The sequence below is a fragment of the Panthera onca genome, chromosome F2 (assembly GCF_046562875.1).
Source record: "Panthera onca isolate mPanOnc1 chromosome F2, mPanOnc1 haplotype 2, whole genome shotgun sequence".
NCBI lineage: Eukaryota > Metazoa > Chordata > Mammalia > Carnivora > Felidae > Panthera > Panthera onca.
Genome location: NC_138356.1, coordinates 8,660,461 through 8,678,500, shown reverse-complemented (window position 1 = coordinate 8,678,500; position 18,040 = coordinate 8,660,461). Strand labels below are relative to the sequence as shown.

Genomic DNA, 18,040 nt, shown 5'->3' with positions numbered 1-18,040 from the left:
CCAAGGACTGAGCTCTGGGCCCCTCCGATGTTTACATTTTGGGAGATGAGGAAAAAATGGCCAGGGAGAATGGCATCCCAGCATGTCTGGGAGCAGAGAGGGACCGGCTGCTCCAACCACTGCTGCTGGGCCACCAGAGAAGGGGCAGAGGGACGACGCCCTGGGACTCAGTGTGGTGGGGACCATCCAAGGCTTGCCAGGACCTGTTTGGTCGAATGGTGCCGAGTTCGAGAGCAAGAGGAAAGGAGCTGGGAAAAATGAGGCTAGTCCTTCCAGGGCTTTTGATCTTACAGAACAAGAGAGGAGAAACACGGAGGTGGGGGTAGCTGGAGAGAGACATGGAAGAAAGGGAGACCTCTATTCTAATTCCTTTGAGAATGGCAGAGAAAGGAGGGGAAAACGCCAAGGCAGAATTTCTAGAACAATGTCTTGAAAAAGCAAGAGGGGATGGGACCTGGTGAATGATGCAGGAGGGATGGAGTAGAATGGGGGGCTTTCTGCGATGGCGAAAGAGACAGCAAGGAAATCCACTGAGAGAGAGAAGGGGAAGGAGGAGTTAGATTCAGGGGCAGAGGAGAAGGTGAGAGTCAGCTGTCTGGGAGCGTGATGAGTGTAGGCACCTCTGTACTGGCCTTGAATTGCAAGCGGGAAGAGCCACCGTGTTGACTTACTTGGATGTGAATTAAAAATTAAAAAAAGAAAAAAGTGCCAAGAGCCAGTGCCGGTGGCAGCAGGGGGAGACGGGGGGCAAAACGAGTAAAGAGCTGGACTTAAGGCACGTGTGACAAACGGAGAGGCACAAGGGAGTCTTGCAGAGGCCCGGTGAGGACAGAAGAGACACACGAGGTGGGGGCGAGGGAGGCGTGGCAACAGGCAGAGGGTTCCATGGGCGGGAAGTGGCGGGAAGGGGTACAATTGTTGGAGGCGGGAGTCCCGGGGGTGGGCCAGGCACATGGGGGCCGGAGGGGACTTGTGGAGGGGTGGAGCCATGGGTCATCCCCAGGGAATGCGGGGCAGTGGAGAAGAGAGGACAGAGTCCTAGAAGAGGAAAATTCAAGAGGCAGGGAGGCCTGAGTCTGAAGGTCGACCTGCGTGGGTCCCTGCGAACAAGGGCAGGGTCTCCTGGGGCTGGAGGGAGAAAGTGTGAACCCGAGCCGAAGTGTGGCAGTGACAAGCGTCCAGGGATCCGGGGACGACTACACGGAGGGCGGTGGACCTCAAAGCTGGAGGTCCTGGCTGGGGGGGCGGGGGGGGCTGTCAGGGAGAAGGAAGGTATGGTTCTTCTGTGGGTAAAAGGTAGGAATATCATCTTCATAGTCAGTTCTGTAACCTCGTGCGTTGCCCAATTATGTTCTACACATGAGGAGATGTAGATAAAATAATTAACAGGACCTGGAAATCCTGACGTTTAAAAAAAATTTTTTTTTAATTTATTTTTGAGAGAGAGAGAGAGAGAGAGAGAATGGGGGAGGGGCAGAGAGAGAGGGAGACCCAGAATCCAAAGCAGGCTCCAGGCTCCGAGCGGTCAGCACAGAGCCCAACCCAGGGCTCGAACCCACGGACTGTGAGATCATGACCTGAGCAGAAGTCAGATGTTTATTAACCCACTTAGCCACCCGGGTGCCCCATTTTTATTTATTTTTGCGAGACAGAGAGCGTGAGCAGGGGAGGGGCAGAGAGAGAGAGGGAGAGAGAGAATCCCAAGCAGGCTCTGACTGTCAGCATGGAGCCCGATGCAGGGCTTGAATTCACAAACCAGGAGGCTGTGACCTGAGCTGAAACCGAGTCTGACGCTTAACTGACTGAGCCACCCAGGCGCCCCGGAAATCCTGACATTCGAAGAAGAATCAGCCAGCCACACTGCCACTTGAATTCCAGCATCCCTCGCCCCTGCCTGCTGGTGCAGGTGGGGACACAGGGCTCTCCCAGAACCAGGAAAAGGCCACGCGAGGATCTGAATGACACAGTGGGAGGAAAAACTTGCTTGTATTCCCCTCTCCCCAAATTAAATGCATCCACCGCTGGCTTCGGTGTTAAACGTTTCACTTACAATTTCTCGTTCTTCCTGGTGTTCTCGATTCCAGAGAATGAGAAACAAAGCAGCTCTTTGTCTTTGCATAAAGGCCCAGATACTTGTATCTACTTCCTCCTCCTTCTCTCCCTTGTGTTTAGTTCAACAAAGTAAGTTTTGTGCAGGAAAGTAAACACACTTGGAGGAAGAGGAAGAATAAATGTATCAGGAAAATACTTTATGGCTAAATACACCTGAATAGTGACTCAGCACACATTAAAAGACACATTCTTCTAAACATTCTTTCAGAGCTGCGTGAAGCAGAGAACAAAGAATTTATTGTTTAAAATTTTTTAATGTTTATTTGAGAGAGAGAGAGAGAGAGAGAGAGAACGAGAACGCGTGAGCAGGGAAGGGGCAGAGAGGGAGAGGGAGACACAGAATCCGAAGAGGCTCCAGGCTCCGAGCTGTCAGCACAGAGCCTGACGCGGGGCTGGAACTCAGGAGCTGTGAGATCGTGACCCAAGCCTAAGTCAGCTGCTTAATGGACTGAGCCACCCAGGTGCCCCCGGAAATTTATTGTTTTAAACTGACTATAGACAGTCCCCACTTTGGTCAGTATAGTCATTCAACAAATATTATTGAGCACATCCTATTTACATGGCATTGTGCTGAGAGCCGGGGATAAAAGGTAGACAAGAATTTACCAAAACGTTCAAACTGCAGTAAATGTTATGAAAGAAAGGAACAGGAGGCCAAGACAGAGAAGAATGGAGTGAGTGGGGGCTTGGGGTGGAATTGTTTTAGGAGGGATGCTTGGGAAAAGTGTCCTTGAGCAGGAGGTGGGGTAAGGCACGGTACAGAAGGGGTGGGTTCCAGGAGTGGGCTTGGGAGAGGCACTCAGTTAGGAAGGAGCCGGTTGGGGGGGCGAGGGCGGCAGATTTTACAAATGTGGTGGGAATGCACTGAAGGAGCTAAGCGGGGATGCACAATCATCCTATTGGTGAGATACCTCGAGTGGTCAACTTCACCGAGGCAGAGAATCGGAAGGTGGTTGCCAGGGGCTGGGGAGAGAAGGCAGTGAGGGGTTAGTGTTCAATGGCTGGGCACTTTCAGCGTGAGAAGATGAGAAGGTTCTGGAGATGGACGCCGGGAACAGTCGCATAACAGCGTGAACGTACGTCAGGCACGAACTGCACACTTGAAAAGGATTCAGAAGGCGGGCGCCTGGGCGGCTCAGTCGGTTCAGCGTCCAACTTCGGCTCAGGTCATGATCACGCGGTTCATGAGTTCGAGCCCCGCGTCGGGCTCTGTGCCGACAGTGCGGAGCCTGCTTTGGATCCTCGGTCTCCCTCTCTCTCTGCCCCTCCCCGCCTCGCTCCCATGCATGCTGTCTGTCTTTCAAAAATAAGTAAGCATTAAAAAAAATTTCTAATGGCAAAAATTTTATGATTCGTATGTTTGACCACAATAAAAAAAAATGCACAAACACATTTATCCAATTGGCTCTGCCTACTCTGTGCAGCTTGGGAAGAGGAAGCCAAAGAAATAGGAGAGAGAGAGACGTTGAGAACAGGATTGCCAGGTAAAACACAAAGAGAATGCTGCTGCTAAAACATTATTCCTTGTTGGGGCGCCTGGGTGGCCCAGTCGGTTAAGCCTCCGACTTCGGCTCAGGTCCTGATCTCGCGGTTTGTGGGTTCGAGGCCCGCGTCAGGCTCTGTGCTGACAGCTCAGAGCCTGGAACCTGCTTCGGATTCTGTGTCTCCCTCTCTTTCTGCCCCTCCCCTGCTTGTGTTCTGTCTCTCTCAAAAATAAGTAAACATTTAAAAAAATAAAAATGGTATTTTACAGAAAAAAACCAATATGAACTTGCTTTTGAAAATGAAGACCAAATAATTGCATTTAAGTTATGACAGGAATAAGTTGTTTCCAGGGTGTGGGCTGGGGAACGGCGGGGGAGGACCCACAGGGAAGACGAGGTGGTGAAGACAAGCCAGCCGGGTTTAGAGACTTAGCTGTGCCAACCAAGGAAAGGATCCGAGGAGCTGGGAACAGAGGAGGTGAGCCAGGGACAGAGAGGGGCAACAAGGCCAGGCATGTGGCTTCTGCCTAAACCACCACGCTGACAGGGTCTAGCCGGGTTCTCCGAGGACTTCCTTGTTTAAAAATCCCAATGGCCAAATCGCCCCTCCTCCTTACAGGGCTGTCTCCCAGATGGGTGCTCCTGGTGTCCCCAGGCTGGCCTCCATCCTTGTCACTCTCAGCCCTTTCCCTGGGGCTCTGCCCCAGGCTGTCCTCCGCCCCCCCCCCCACCCCCCCCACGCACACGCACAGGTGCTCTCTGGATAGTCAATCAAAGTCCCATTGAAAGTCATCAGATCGGCCAGCCTCCCAGGACACTTCTTGAGCTCCTCTGGCTGCAGGGACAGCAAGTGCCTCGAGAGCACGCGTGGGTGCGTGTGCAGGCACAAATACTACTACAGTAAATACAAACGGCACCCACTGACACCCAAGGGCCAAGCAAAATGGAAAGGGTAGACCTGTACCTCCTGCGCGAACTTTTGCTGAGTATAAACGTTTTTTGTCTTTCTCAAATACGTCTTTTCAGTCACCCACCAAACAGTTACCTGTTCCTTCTCTGTAACTCGAGAGTGGGCGATACTCCCAGGCTGGCTCTCTCAGCTCTGTGTCCCCTGTCCCATTCTTTCCACACATCCTATTTGCACCCGCCCCGTGTCCTTATGTACCAAATTCTCTCAAAGACTCCTTCCTAGATCCAGCCCCTTTCAGGCTAGCAGGGCTAACCCTGGCTCTTCGGGTCACCTCCTCCAGGCAGCCTACCTTTTCCCGAGACCTCGCCCACTGGTCTGACAGCAGCCTGCGGCGCCCGTCCCAGAAAGGCCTCGCCATATTCCTATTTGCACCCCTGCTGTGCGGTGCCCTCCACTGCTGTTACTTCTCTGCCAGGCTGCTCTCTGTACGTGTTTGTGGCCGAAGAAGAGGGAGGTTTCCCAAGGGGGTGGCGGAAACACGGGGAGCGTAAGCCAAGGGCTTCAGACAAAGACCGATTGGAATGCGCACTCTGCTGCTCCTTTCCCAGTGCTCCCGTCTCCGCTTCTGAACTGTGGGCAGCCGCTCACAAACTGCGTCCACCTCTAAACGGCTTCAATTTAATGCTGGCCTTGCACTCCATGAGGAGTCCCTAGACGGGAAATTATCCCGTGGCTTACACTAGCACTGACCAGAAATTGCCGCCCCTGGACAAAATACTACCGAGATACGAGGCAGATCGGGCAGGCAGACCAGAGGGACAGCTTCCTCCCCTTTACATGAGCTTAAAGCCTCTTCCTGCTGCTACAAAGTTTTCCCATCAAAATTAAAACAAGAGTAACAGCTAGTTCGTGGTCCCTCTGCTTAAATATGCTAAACATCCCTGCCCCCCCCCCCCACCAAAGTGGGGAAAAAGAGTTCCCATATTACACCATTTTTAAATGACAGTTTCCCATTCTTCAGATGGAAGAACTTTTTCAGACGGAAACTGCATAGGGTCCAGTTTTGCAATTCTGACAGTCACTCTGGTTTCATGTGTCCATTCTGTAAGTTTTCACAGCCAAAGTTCAAGTCTCGGGCCCAAAGCTCACTGTGCAAAACACCTTCCTCTGATACGTTCATATTCCTTTCTTTAGAGCAAGGTCAAAATCTTGTATCCGTGACCTCCGAATACGCGCAAAATCATTACTTAGACTTTCAGGTGATGGTTCACATAGGTATTCTCGGTAGATTTTCTTAGTCAGTCGTGGAATTTTGGCGCTGGGGCATCAGGATGCGGGAAACCTAATCTGTGCCTCTCACTTTGCAGATGAGGGCCCGGCCTGTGAAAGGATTTTCCCCAGGCAGGGCCAGGTTTCCCAGCCCTCGGCTCCATGCCTTCTCTGTTGGCATCACCAAGAGTGCCATCTGCAAAATGAGTGATGTTTCTCGTATTCTGAACAAAGAATTAACCACCATCTCTAGATTTTATGCTGGGATTTACAGTCCAAACCCTGGCTCCTTAGTTTTTCGTTTGGAGAGAAAGGGTGGGGCGGGGGAGGAGCAAATGAGGGGCAGAGAGAGAGTGAGAGGGAGAGAGAGACCAAGGCTACTTAGTAATAATGCACGCTGAGTCACTACCACGCCCCATCAGCCAGCACAGCCTGCGGCACGGAATAAAGAATTGGCAACACGGGGCCTCGATCTAGAGTCGTGCGTGAGAAGTGAGACCAAATGTGGAGTGGAGAGGGGATCTGGCCTCAGGGGTGCAGTGCAAACCACGTCTGTGACCCGCGGTCTCCCCTTGCTGCTGAATCTGATTCAACATGTCCACTGGAATCCTTCCTCCAGTCTGAGTAAATGAAATGTGATGACACTATCCATCGAGGGTTGATTAATGACGGTTTGGAAAACAGAGGAGTTGTTTCATTCCCTTGCGCTGGGGGAAGGGGAGGGAAGGCTGGCAGTGAGTGGCAGAATGAGAGCCTAACTTATCTTTTAGGCTCTTTACGAAGAGGTAGAGCAAGGAGACACGTTATCTGACGGTATGGACAGACACGGTAGAAACTTCAGAAGCTCCCCTCCAGGCACCGCAGACCTCATTTACCACCAAGAGACTGGTGGGTCCCGGGTTATTGCTACGGATTCCCAGTCTATGCCTTGTTTTCTCAGGCAGCAGATCCTATGATGAGGGGGAACTCAAAAAAGCTCTGATGGCAAAAGGCCTTCCCACTCAAAAAGGTTGAGAACGACACGGACAGATTTCCTGCCTTCCTCAGTCTACCAATTTCCAATATAGAACGCAGCTTAAACGTAACATAGAGGGCAAAATATATTTAAGCACAATCACTATGTGATAAAACTATAATCTATGATAATAGAGATTGCGGGGGCGGGGGGGGGGGAGGGAAGAAAGCCAGGTATCATTAATTCTGATAAACAACAGCCATCCAGTGGGTAAAGATGAGGCTCGGCACAGTGTGGGGTACAAAACAATCCTAGGGCGACTCTGATCTTGGCGTCCGAGCGTGAGATGGTGCAGAGGAAAGAGCAAGTTATCTCGAGTCAGAAGACCCAGGACAGAGTCCAGCACTTCCAGCCACTGGCTCTGTAACCTTAGACAAAGCCAAGGTCACCTCCTCATTCGTGACATGTGGTAACTACCGATAAAAATGCCTTCAAGATAGTTGGGCTCAAATCAGATAAGGGACATAGAGGTGCTTTATCAAATGGAAGGAGTTAAAGAAACGTTACTTGTGGCCATTATTGGAACCGAAGCCTTGACTTTTCTACTTTTATTGCACAACTGTCCATTTCAGTTTTCCTAACTTCTGTACTTCAGTGATGTTGCCACCAAAGAACTAGGAATGCTTTGGTTCATCTGACCTGAATTACAAGGTGATCTCTGACCTCCATCTTGCAACTGTGAATCTCCTGCTTCTCCCCCCTCCCCCCCCCACTCCTTTGTACAAGTCTTCGATTCCATTTCCGCTTCCATTGCAGGGAATCCCCACAGATTTCAACCCCCTGGCTTTTCAAGTTCATTTTTCTTCTCTTCCAGGAGGCAAAGGCTGGAAGGGGGGATTTTCTGATTTTAGCACAGAGTGTACAACGTCGCTTCCTTTCCTACAAGAAAAACACTGCTGGAGCTGCCTTCGTTGAGATTTCTTCCTCTCCACTAAATGCAGAGGAAGGCCAGTGAGCTAAGAGATGGGTTGCACAAGGTGAATTACACTTGGGCTCGCAAGAGCTTTTTAGGACTCATCCTGAGACAGGAAGTGATGACATCAGCTCTCACATGAACCGAGAGGATATCATGTGCACTCACCCACTTCCTGTCTCGACTGGCCGAAGGGGAGGTGGCCTAGGGGAAAGTAGAACTTGGGGAAGTAGGTCGCGGGGAGAGGGAAGAAGAGGCTGAGAAGAGGCTGTGAGAAAAGTCCCAGTGTTGTCCCTTATCCCCACTCCCTCTTCCCTCCGGGGCTGAGATTAAGCAACTGCTTTATTTCTACTCTCAGTCCCTCAGTACCTCTTGTGCTCTTTGATGCTATGATAATGCTAATATGAGAAAGTACAAACTACAGCCTGCTAGTTGTTGAGAGTCCACGTGCCAAATGGACTTCCATGATTCTCCTAAAGTCAAGTGGAGGAAGGCACAGAAAGGATCGATTATTAGGTACGGGCACCAACTGTCCCCTATCACCTTGGGCCAGCGTATTTATTACTCTCATCCATTATGGAGAGGCAGCAGAGTTAACTGGTTGCACACGATGGAGAGGAAAAGGAGGAAAACTTCAGAGATGACTTTTTGTATAAAGAGATCACTTCAGACCGGTCACAAAGGGAATTGACGGTGGCCAATTGGTACATTGACCAATTGGATGGGAAAAGGTTGGATGGTGATTGGGCGGGCTCAACAGAGAGCCGATTTCAGACCGAGACCGAGACGTGCAGGCCCCCACTGCTTGTTGCCAAGGTTCAGGCCCTTTTCTCACGTTATTGATATCATAACAAGAAAAGTCACAAGCAAATGAAGCAGATAATAATCAAAGGTGGGGCAACATATGGTCAGGGAGGTCCACCTTGAGAGAAGGACTGGGGAAGAGTGTGGGTGAGGTGTGCACCATGAACAAAGATGAACTTGAACTACTGGCACCTCATGAAGATAAAAAGCTCCTGCGCTGCAAAGGAAACAATCAACAAAACTCAAAGGCAACCGACGGAATGGGAAAAGATATTTGCAGATGACATATCAGACAAAGGGCTAGTAGCCAAAATCTATAAAGAACTCACCAAACTCCACACCCGAAAAACAAATAATCCAGTGAAGAAATGGGCAGAAGACATGAATAGACACTTCTCTAAAGAAGACATCCGGATGGCCAACAGGCACATGAAAAGATGCTCAACGTCACTCCTCATCAGGGAAATACAAATCAAAACCACACTCAGATATCACCTCACGCCAGTCAGAGTGGCCAAAATGAACAAATCAGGAGACTCTAGATGCTGGCGAGGATGTGGAGAAACGGGAACCCTCTTGCACTGTTGGTGGGAAGGCAAACTGGTACAGTCACTCTGGAAAACAGTGTGGAGGTTCCTCAAAAAACTAAGACTAGATCTACCCTATGACCCAGCAATAGCACTGCTAGGAATTTACCCAAGGGATCCAGGAGTGCTGATGCATAGGGGCACTTGTACCCCAGTGTTTATAGCAGCACTCTCAACAATTGCCAAATTATGGAAAGAGCCTAAATGTCCATCAACTGACGAATGGATAAAGAAGTCATGGTTTATATACACAATGGAATACTACGTGGCAATGAGAAAGAATGAAATATGGCCCTTTGTAGCAACGTGGATGGAACTGGCGAGTGTTACACTAAGTGAAATAAGTCATACAGAGAAAGACAGATACCATATGTTTTCCTCTTATGTGGATCCTGAGAAACTTAACAGAAGTCCATGGGGGAGGGGAAGGGAAAAAAAAAAAAAAGTTAGAGAGGGAGGGAGCCAAACCATAAGAAACTCTTAAAAACTGAGAACAAACTGAGGGTTGATGAGGGGTGGGGGGGAGGGGAAAGTGGGTGATGGGCATCGAGGAGGGCATCTGCTGGGATGAGCACTGGGTGTTGTATGGAAACCAATTTGACAATAAATTTCATATTAAAAATAAATAAATAGAATAAAATAAAGTAAAATAAAACTCAGAGAACTTAAAAAAAAAAAAAAAGATGAACTCAAAATGAAATTGTATTTGGTGAATGAATTTTGTGCTGAACCACAGGCTTTGCGACATCCCGGGCGCTGCTGACCCGCTGACTCTCTCACTGACACTTAACTCCCCAGGCACTTAAATTAGATATCCCACCAGTTCTACCCAGTAGTCACGGCTGGGAAAGAAACTCTGGGCAGGGGGAACAAGAGCTCATCCAGCAGGAGCTGGATTTGCAAAACTCCTTTGGTGGTGGCTTTGATTATCCCAGGCCCCTCCTCTCATGGGGGGTGGGGTGAGGGGCGGGGGGAAGGGCTCAGCCCTATCCCAGTTGACCGAGGAGTCAACTGAAGCCACCTAGAACCTACGATTTGGAAGTCACGGTCAATGCCAGGCTCTGAGATAATCTTCCTTGCAAACGACAAAGCTTTAGAAGGCACCTTTCTCCCCCAACTCATTTGTAAGCTAGAAAAACGTACCTTTTTTAGTAATAGTAGTAATTTACCAAGTTAAAGAATAGGTACAGAGACCCTGAGTCTCTTAAAGCTTTAACTACGTCAAGATAAAGTTTTATAAGGTAAGCCAAGTAAAATCAAATAAAAAATACTCATGTGATGGGGCGCCTGGGTGGCTCAGGCGGTTAAGCGTCCGACTTCAGCTCAGGTCATGATCTCACAGTTTGTGAGTTCGTGCCCCGCATCAGGCTCTGTGCTGACAGCTCAGAGCCTGGAGCCTGCTTCCGATTCTGTGTCTCCCTCTCTCTCTCTGCCCCTCCCCTGCTCACGCTCTGTCTCTCTCTCGAAAATAAATAAATATCAAAAAAAATACTCATGTGACAAAATAAAGTCCTTCTCCAGGTACAGTACACACCCTGATGTGCATAATTTCTCTATAACTGTAGACCCTATATTACCCCATAGAACTGTAGGCACAGATCAGACCCTCAGTTGCACTTGAACTATAACTGCTCAGGCCTCCAGGCCAAATGTCCCACTTCTCCATATCCCTGTCAGCAACCTTCCCCCTCTGAGAAGCAGGTGCAACAAACCTTCACTACACTCAAGTGTCTCTCATCCACTGGGGACGCCTAAATCACTGCCTCCTTTATCTACGTCAAGTATGACACAAGTACATCAACTTCTGCTTTCTCATTTTCTGCCTCCCTATCTACCTAGCATCTAGAGCCTCATCCATCCAAGTGATCTTTCCTCTTACTGAAGAACAGTGGTTTTCAAACTGTGGTCCTGGAACCCTTGCAGTCCCACAGAGCCTCTCACAGGGGCCAGCGTGCAGAGCTTGAGTGAAGGGTTAAAAAGTCAGGGCTGCTGGACTCTTTCCCTCCCCCAGCTCTACCACAGCGATCTTGCTTCTTTCCACCTTAGACACTGGGGTTCCAGATCACCTTTGAATGTCCTACTCAGATAAGAAATCTACTAAGGCTGTCAAGTTCAGGGAGAGGAGATGGGGCCCGAGCATGAGGACTCCGTCATGCACCTTTACTGGAATGATGGGGACTGTCATCCCCAAGGTGACCTCAGCTTCCCCCAACAGGCTGCGATGTGCCTGTATCCACGCCAGTCCGTGGTGAGATCAGACCGCCAACAACATCACCTTGAAGTAGGAATTAGCATTCCCATTTGACGGGCCGATAAACCAACCCAAAGAGGCAAAGGACTTCCTGGGTGGTTATGGCTATCGAGTCCCGACACACACGAGCCTTCGGATGTTGAACCCCAGCTCTGCCCACAATCCTCTACTGCAGAATACGTACTCTGACGCTCTCTTACTTGGAGTACTTCACCTGCACACTCATTCCTTTGATCTCATCCTCCCCAGAAGGCCTTATCAACTTCCCGACTTAAAGAGGGTCGGAGGGAAGAAACCAGAGAAATGAAGATCAAGAAGGCCACCCTTACCTGAAACTTCTAGAAACCTCCTGTGCTACTTCAGGCTTTATGGCACGTGGCCTTCCCAACATCAACTACCCACGGCCAGGATTTAGAAACAAAACAAGCAAAGTACGGGACGTGCCGACCAGACACAATCAAACTATTAAAAGTCAGCAGCTGGCATCATCCAGACGTGCATTTCCTGGTCACATCGGGCATACTGCTGGGTTTCGGGTGATGTCCCTCTGCCCTTAAATGGCCTTCAGGAAATGTGTGCTTCGCTACCAAACACATTTGCCACTTCTAGGCTAGTACTAGAAATATTACGAATGAGTATTTCTTAGAATCCTAAAGACACAGCCAACAAGAAGGACGAGACGGGGGGAGATAAGGAGCGCCCTGTTTGCACGAATACGAAGTTTCCATACCTTAGGTTAGTACCTGAAATACCACCATGCATCACTTAGAATGCGCTGTGCTTATGTCGCGTGGGACTGCATTTCCAAAACGCAGAACAAAGTGACCACTTCAGCTGCGTTTTTCTATAGCTGGTGCAGAAGTGAACGGAAGGGCAGACGACACCCCAGCCAGAGCTCGACACACGCACAAATGCCTTCGGTGTGAAACACGCATTACTGTCTTCAGGGAAGCGTGCCCTGGAAGGTCTTTTTCTCAGAACCGCTCCTGGGAAGCATTCAAGGAAAATGCCTTCTCCCGGGAACATCGCGACTCTGATGCAAGGCGGTCTGCGTGAATTTACGGGCACCCTGGGTTTTTAATACTTCACCTGAGCAGAGAAGTCAATGAGCTTTGGAAGCAGGACTTTGCCCCCTTCGTCACTCTTCAGGAAATCCAGCAGACTGCCTGTTGAGAGAGAGGAACAAGTCGGCGTAGTTCAAACACACAAGAGCAACATCCGAACACAAGTCAATCATTCCTATTAGCGGGGGAACCCACGGAATGACGGCCTTGACAATGCTGTATGGCCACTGCGCCTTTTTCTTGAAGTTGGTCATACCCAGTCCCCTCTAAGCTGCTCCCTTTGACCTGATGGGAAATGTAGTGTGTGGTCCAGGTAAGAAAGGCCGATGCGGGACATGGTTTTTCTGGCTCCGGGTGACCGAGAGCACGCATCTCAGAGCACTTTGCACCTGGCACCACGATACACTTAGTGCAGCTGCCGAATCCTCAGAGCTTCTCGGGGACGGACGTCAGCAAGTCCTCATGACTAACCTGCCTGCGGCAGGCACTGGGCTGGGCTCCCTCCTATCTGTGTCCGGCAAAAGCACAGAGCTCAGCACAGGCTACAGATGCTCACGAGTGTCTGATGAACATACCGTGCTTTGTACCTAAAAGAAAGTTTGTCGATAACCTCCCCCCCCCCCAACCGGCTTCCTATGGCATCATCTCTAAAACAAGACCTGCGTGCTCCCCTAGAACTTGAAGTGTCAGCCTTAGGCAAGTTGCTGACCTGTAACGTCTTAGTCCCTGTACAGCGGGCACAGCCTACCAGCTATATTATCAGGGTCCTCGTAAGGACAGATTTAAAGCACGTGCCATGGTGCCTGGCAGGTAGTAAGCGCTCAATAAATGTTCTGCTACCTCACCCACAGCATAGAACAATGGTACTTAGCCCTCAGATTGCTAAGAAGACCAGGCGAGATCACCCGGGGAAGGCAGCAAGGACAATCTGGTATACAGTAAGTACTCAATAAAGGCTAAGCATCGCTATGTGGAGAAACTCCTATTTACAGTTACGATCCCGGATGCTACCGGCTGATTAATTCAACACGTATTTACTGAACTCCTACAAAGTGTCTGATCCTGAGCCTGGTTTCTGGATGACAGCAACCTAAGCCATAGGGACTAGGTATTTGGTTTTCGTTTCTAAACAATGTCCTTTTCTGGAAGGACTCAGAGTGAGTAATATTCTTTTTTAACATTTTTTTTTTTAATTTTTGAGAGAGCAAGACGGAGCACGAGAGTGGAGGAGGGGCAGAGAGAGAGTGGGGGACACAGAACTCAAAGCAGGCTCCAGGCTCTGAGCTGTCAGCACAGAGCCCGACACGGTGCTCGAACTCATGGACTGTGAGATCATGACCTGAGCCAAAGTCGGACACTTAACCGACTGAGTCACCCAGGTGCCCCAGACTGACTAATATTCTGAAATATTTATATATATTAAATAAGCAAATGTAACGTTCATTTTTCTATTCAGCTACGACATTACACTATAATCTCCATTAAGCATGAGATGATTGTTAATTCTCTATTATGTATGTTTCTTTCTTTTCTTCCTTCGTTCCTTCTGAAGATTTTTAAAGAACCATTTGGCAGTTTGTTAGTATCTCTAACTGAACAGAGGAAGGATGATAACTCAAACCCTGTTATCTGAAGGTAACATCAGCGGGAGAAAATGTGGTTGCTGGAAACTTCTTCGTTCAGTGATTCTGATGCATAGGAATTTAACTTCCAACAGTTTAAAAAATGTTAACATTTTTGAAACTTAAAGTTTTTTTTCAATGTTTATTTATTTTTGAGAGACAGACAGATAGAGTACGAGCAGGGGAGAGGCAGAGAGAGAGAGAGAGAGAGAGAGAGAGAGAGAGAGAGAGAGAGACAGACACAGAAGCCGAAGCAGGCTCCAGGCTCTGAGTTGTCAGCACAGAGCCCAGTGTGTGGCTCGAACTCACGAACTGTGAGATCGTGACCTGAACAGAAGTCTGACACTTAACCAGCTAAGCCACCCAGGTGCCCCAAAATGTAAGCATTTTAAAGTGACACCCTGAACATTAAAAAATGCTAAAGAGGAAAATGACTCGTTTTAGGATTTTAAGAATTCCCGTTTTAAATATATAACAAAAATACTCCTATTTGAAATAGATTTTTTTTTTTTGACAAATATTTATTAGGGGCCTACGACGTATTGCGTGCTATTCTTGTGGCTAATATGTATATGAAGACAAATGCAGAGAAGATAGACTATGTATTATTTCTATAATTCAGGTAATATTTATAACATGTCTCATGAGGTGGTTTGTGAACATGCTCTGCTTTCCCACATTTTCTCATTTTTCCGTGGTGAGCCTGCTGTCTTAGAATTAAAACTGTTTGAACATTCTTTGAGCATTTAAGCGTTTTGCTTTGGGAGCGTCAAGCCTCTTAAAAGCACGGGGTCGGGGGGACGGGCTCACCCTTGGCCATGTATTCGGTGATGATGTAGATAGGCTCCTCTCTGGTGACCACGGCATACAGCCTCACCAGCTTGTCATGCTGAAGGGTCTTCATGAGGTTGGCCTCCTCCAGGAATGCTTGCACAGACATGGTGCCTGGTTTCAGGGTTTTTACAGCCACTTTGGTACTGTTGTTATAGTAGCCTAGAAAGCAAGCAGAAGGGAGGGCAAGTTTTGTGACTTCAGCTTTATATATCAAACTGAAAACCAAAAACTTTATGCAGAGTTCAAAGGAAATTTCGTCCTAGGTTGAAAAAACTTACACAAAACTCTCTACAGGGTTCACACGAGGGAAGGCTGAGTCAAGGGTGTGTGAGAATGTGAGACTTCTCTCTACCATATTTACCAAAGAAATCTAAAATCGTCCCCAAAACCAAAAAGTTTTCATAAAGCATTATTTAAAAAAACAAAAAAATCCTCTATATGCGGGGCACCTGGGTGGCTCAGTTGGCTAAGTGTCCAACTCTTGATTTAGGCTCGGGTCACGATCTCACAGTTTTTCTTGCAGGATCGAGCCCCGCATGGGGCTCCGTGCTGAGCGTGGTTACTCACCCATAAACAAGAATGAAATCTTCCCATTTGCAAGGACATGGATGAAGCCAGGAGAGTATACTACTAAGTGGAATAAGCCAGAAGAAGACAAATGCCATATGATCTCACTCATATGTGGAATTTAAGAAACAAAACAAATGAGCACGGGAGAAAACAGAGAAAGAGACAAACCAAAAAATAGACTTTTCACTATAGAGAATAAACTGGTAGTTACCAAAGGGGAAGGGATTGCAGGATGGGTGACATAGGTGGTAGGGATTAAAGAGCACACTTACCATGATAAAACAATCGTTTTGATTAAAATGTTAAAAAATTTAATATGGAGACTCATTACAAATTTGTTTCAAGGTTTATACATAGGTTTTCAGTGACACAAATGTATTTAATGAATGCAGAAGAGTGGTAGGATACAAAGTTGATATACAGAAATCTGTTGTATTTCTATACACTAATCACGAAGTAGCAGAAAGAGAAATTAGGAAAACCATCCCATTTACGATTGTATCATAAAGAATAAATATCTGGAATAAATTTAACCAAGGAGGCAAAAGATCTGTACCCTGAAAACTGTAAAACGCTGATGAAAGAAACTGAAGACGACACGAACGAATGGAAAGATACACCAGGGTCATGGATTAGAAGAATTAATGTTGTTAGAATGTTCCTACTATGCAAAGGAATCCGCAGATTCAACGCAATCCCAATCCAAATGCCAACAGCATTTTTTTACAGAACTAGAACAAATAATCCTAAAATCCGTATGGAACCACAAAAGACCCTGAATAGCCAAAGCAATTTTGAGAAAGAACAAAGCTGGAGGCATCGCAATCCCAGATTTCAAGGTACAGTACAAGGTTACAGTAATCAAAACAGTATGATGTTGGCACAAAAATGGACACATAGATCAATAGAAGAGAAAGCCCATAAATAAACTCATACTTACATGGTCAATTAATCTATAATAAAGTAGGCAAGAATATACAATGGGGACAAGATAGTTTTTACGATAAATGGGGTTAAGAACATTGGACAGTTACATGCAAAAGAATGAAACTGGACCACTTTCTTATACCATTAACCAAAAAAAAAAGCCCTTCAAATAGATTAAAGACTTAAATATAAGACCTGAAACTATAAAATTCCTAAAAGAAAACATAGGCAGTCATCTCATGGACATCAGTCTTCACAACATCTTTATGAATATGTCTCCTCAGGCAAGGAAAACAAAAGCAAAACTAAACTACTGGGGCCACACGAAAATAAACCGCTTGTGCACAGCAAAGGACACCAACAAAATGAAAAAACAGCCTACCGAATGGGAGGGGAGATTGACAAATGACACATCTGATAAGGGGTTAATACCCAAATATATAAGGAACTTCTACAACTCAACACCAGAAAAACCAAATAATCTGATTAAAAATGGGCAGGGGACCTGAACAGACATTTTTCCAAAAAAGACTTACAGATGGTCAACAAACGTATGAAAAGATGTTCAACATCACTAATCATCAGGGAAATGCAAATCAAAGCCCCCAGTGAGACCTCACCTCACACCTGTCAGAATGGATGGTACCAAGAAGACATGAAATAACGAGCATTGGTAACGACGAGGAGAAAAAGGAACCCTCATGCACTGTTGGTAGGAATGCAAACTGGTACAGCCACTGTGGAAAACAGGATGGAGTTTCCTAAAACAAACTGAAAATTGCAATACCATGTGATTCAGGAATTCCACTTTTGGGTATTTGCCCAGTGAAAACGAAAACATTCATTCTAGAAGAAATATGCAACCCTATGTTTATTGCAGCATTATTTACAACAGCTAAGACAGGGAAGCAACCTGAGTGCCCACCAGTAGATGAGTGGATAGAGAAGTGATACACACACACCCAATGCAATTTACTCAGCCATAAAAAAGAGTGAGATCTTGCCGTTGGTAATAACACAGATGGGCCTAGAGGGCATTATGCTAAGTAAGTCAGACAGAGAAAGATAAATACCATAGGATTTCACTTGTATGTGGAATCTAAAAAAAAAAACAAACAAAAAAAAATGAAAACAAAAAACAACGTAAAATAAATGAACAAACAAAAAAAACCCCAAAAACAGACTCAACAGAGAACAAACTGGTGGTTGCCGGAGGGGAAGGGGTGCAGGGATGGGTGTAATAGGTGAAGGGGATGAAGAAGTACAAACTTTCTGTTACAAAGTGAATAAGTCACAGACATGAGAAGTACAGCATAGCGACTCTCGTCAATAATACTGCAATTATGTTACTGTGGTGAACAGTGAGTGATGTACAGAATGGCCAGATCACATTGTTGTACCTCCGAAAGTAATGTAACATTGTGTGCCAAACTTCAATAATAAATGCAAAACACAAACTAGATAAAATGCAAAACAGGTTTCTACACAGATCCTCAGTGACACGACTGTATCAGTGGCAAAACAGAGCAAGAAAATACACTCCCTTTGACACCGACAAAGGACTGGTGTCCAGAATATACAAAGAATTCCTACAAATCAATAAGAAAAATAGAAAAATGGGCAGAGGCTTGAATGGGCATTTTGAAAAGAAGTCGTCCGAATGGCTGCCAAACGTGTA

At 47.1% G+C, this 18,040-nt stretch overlaps 1 protein-coding gene across 4 annotated transcripts in view; it reads right to left on the bottom strand.

Annotated features, from left to right (window-relative positions):
• Nucleotides 1–18,040, bottom strand: part of LYN (LYN proto-oncogene, Src family tyrosine kinase) — a 122,558-nt gene that overhangs the window by 30,176 nt on the left and 74,342 nt on the right. For all 4 annotated transcript variants that reach the window (XM_078441754.2, XM_078441756.2, XM_078441755.2 and 1 more), the window contains exons 9-10: nucleotides 14,842–15,024; nucleotides 12,435–12,511 (exon numbers count right to left, since the gene is read on the bottom strand). In XM_078441754.2, the coding sequence (XP_078297880.1) occupies nucleotides 12,435–12,511; nucleotides 14,842–15,024 (260 nt within the window). The remainder of the gene's footprint in view (nucleotides 1–12,434; nucleotides 12,512–14,841; nucleotides 15,025–18,040) is intronic.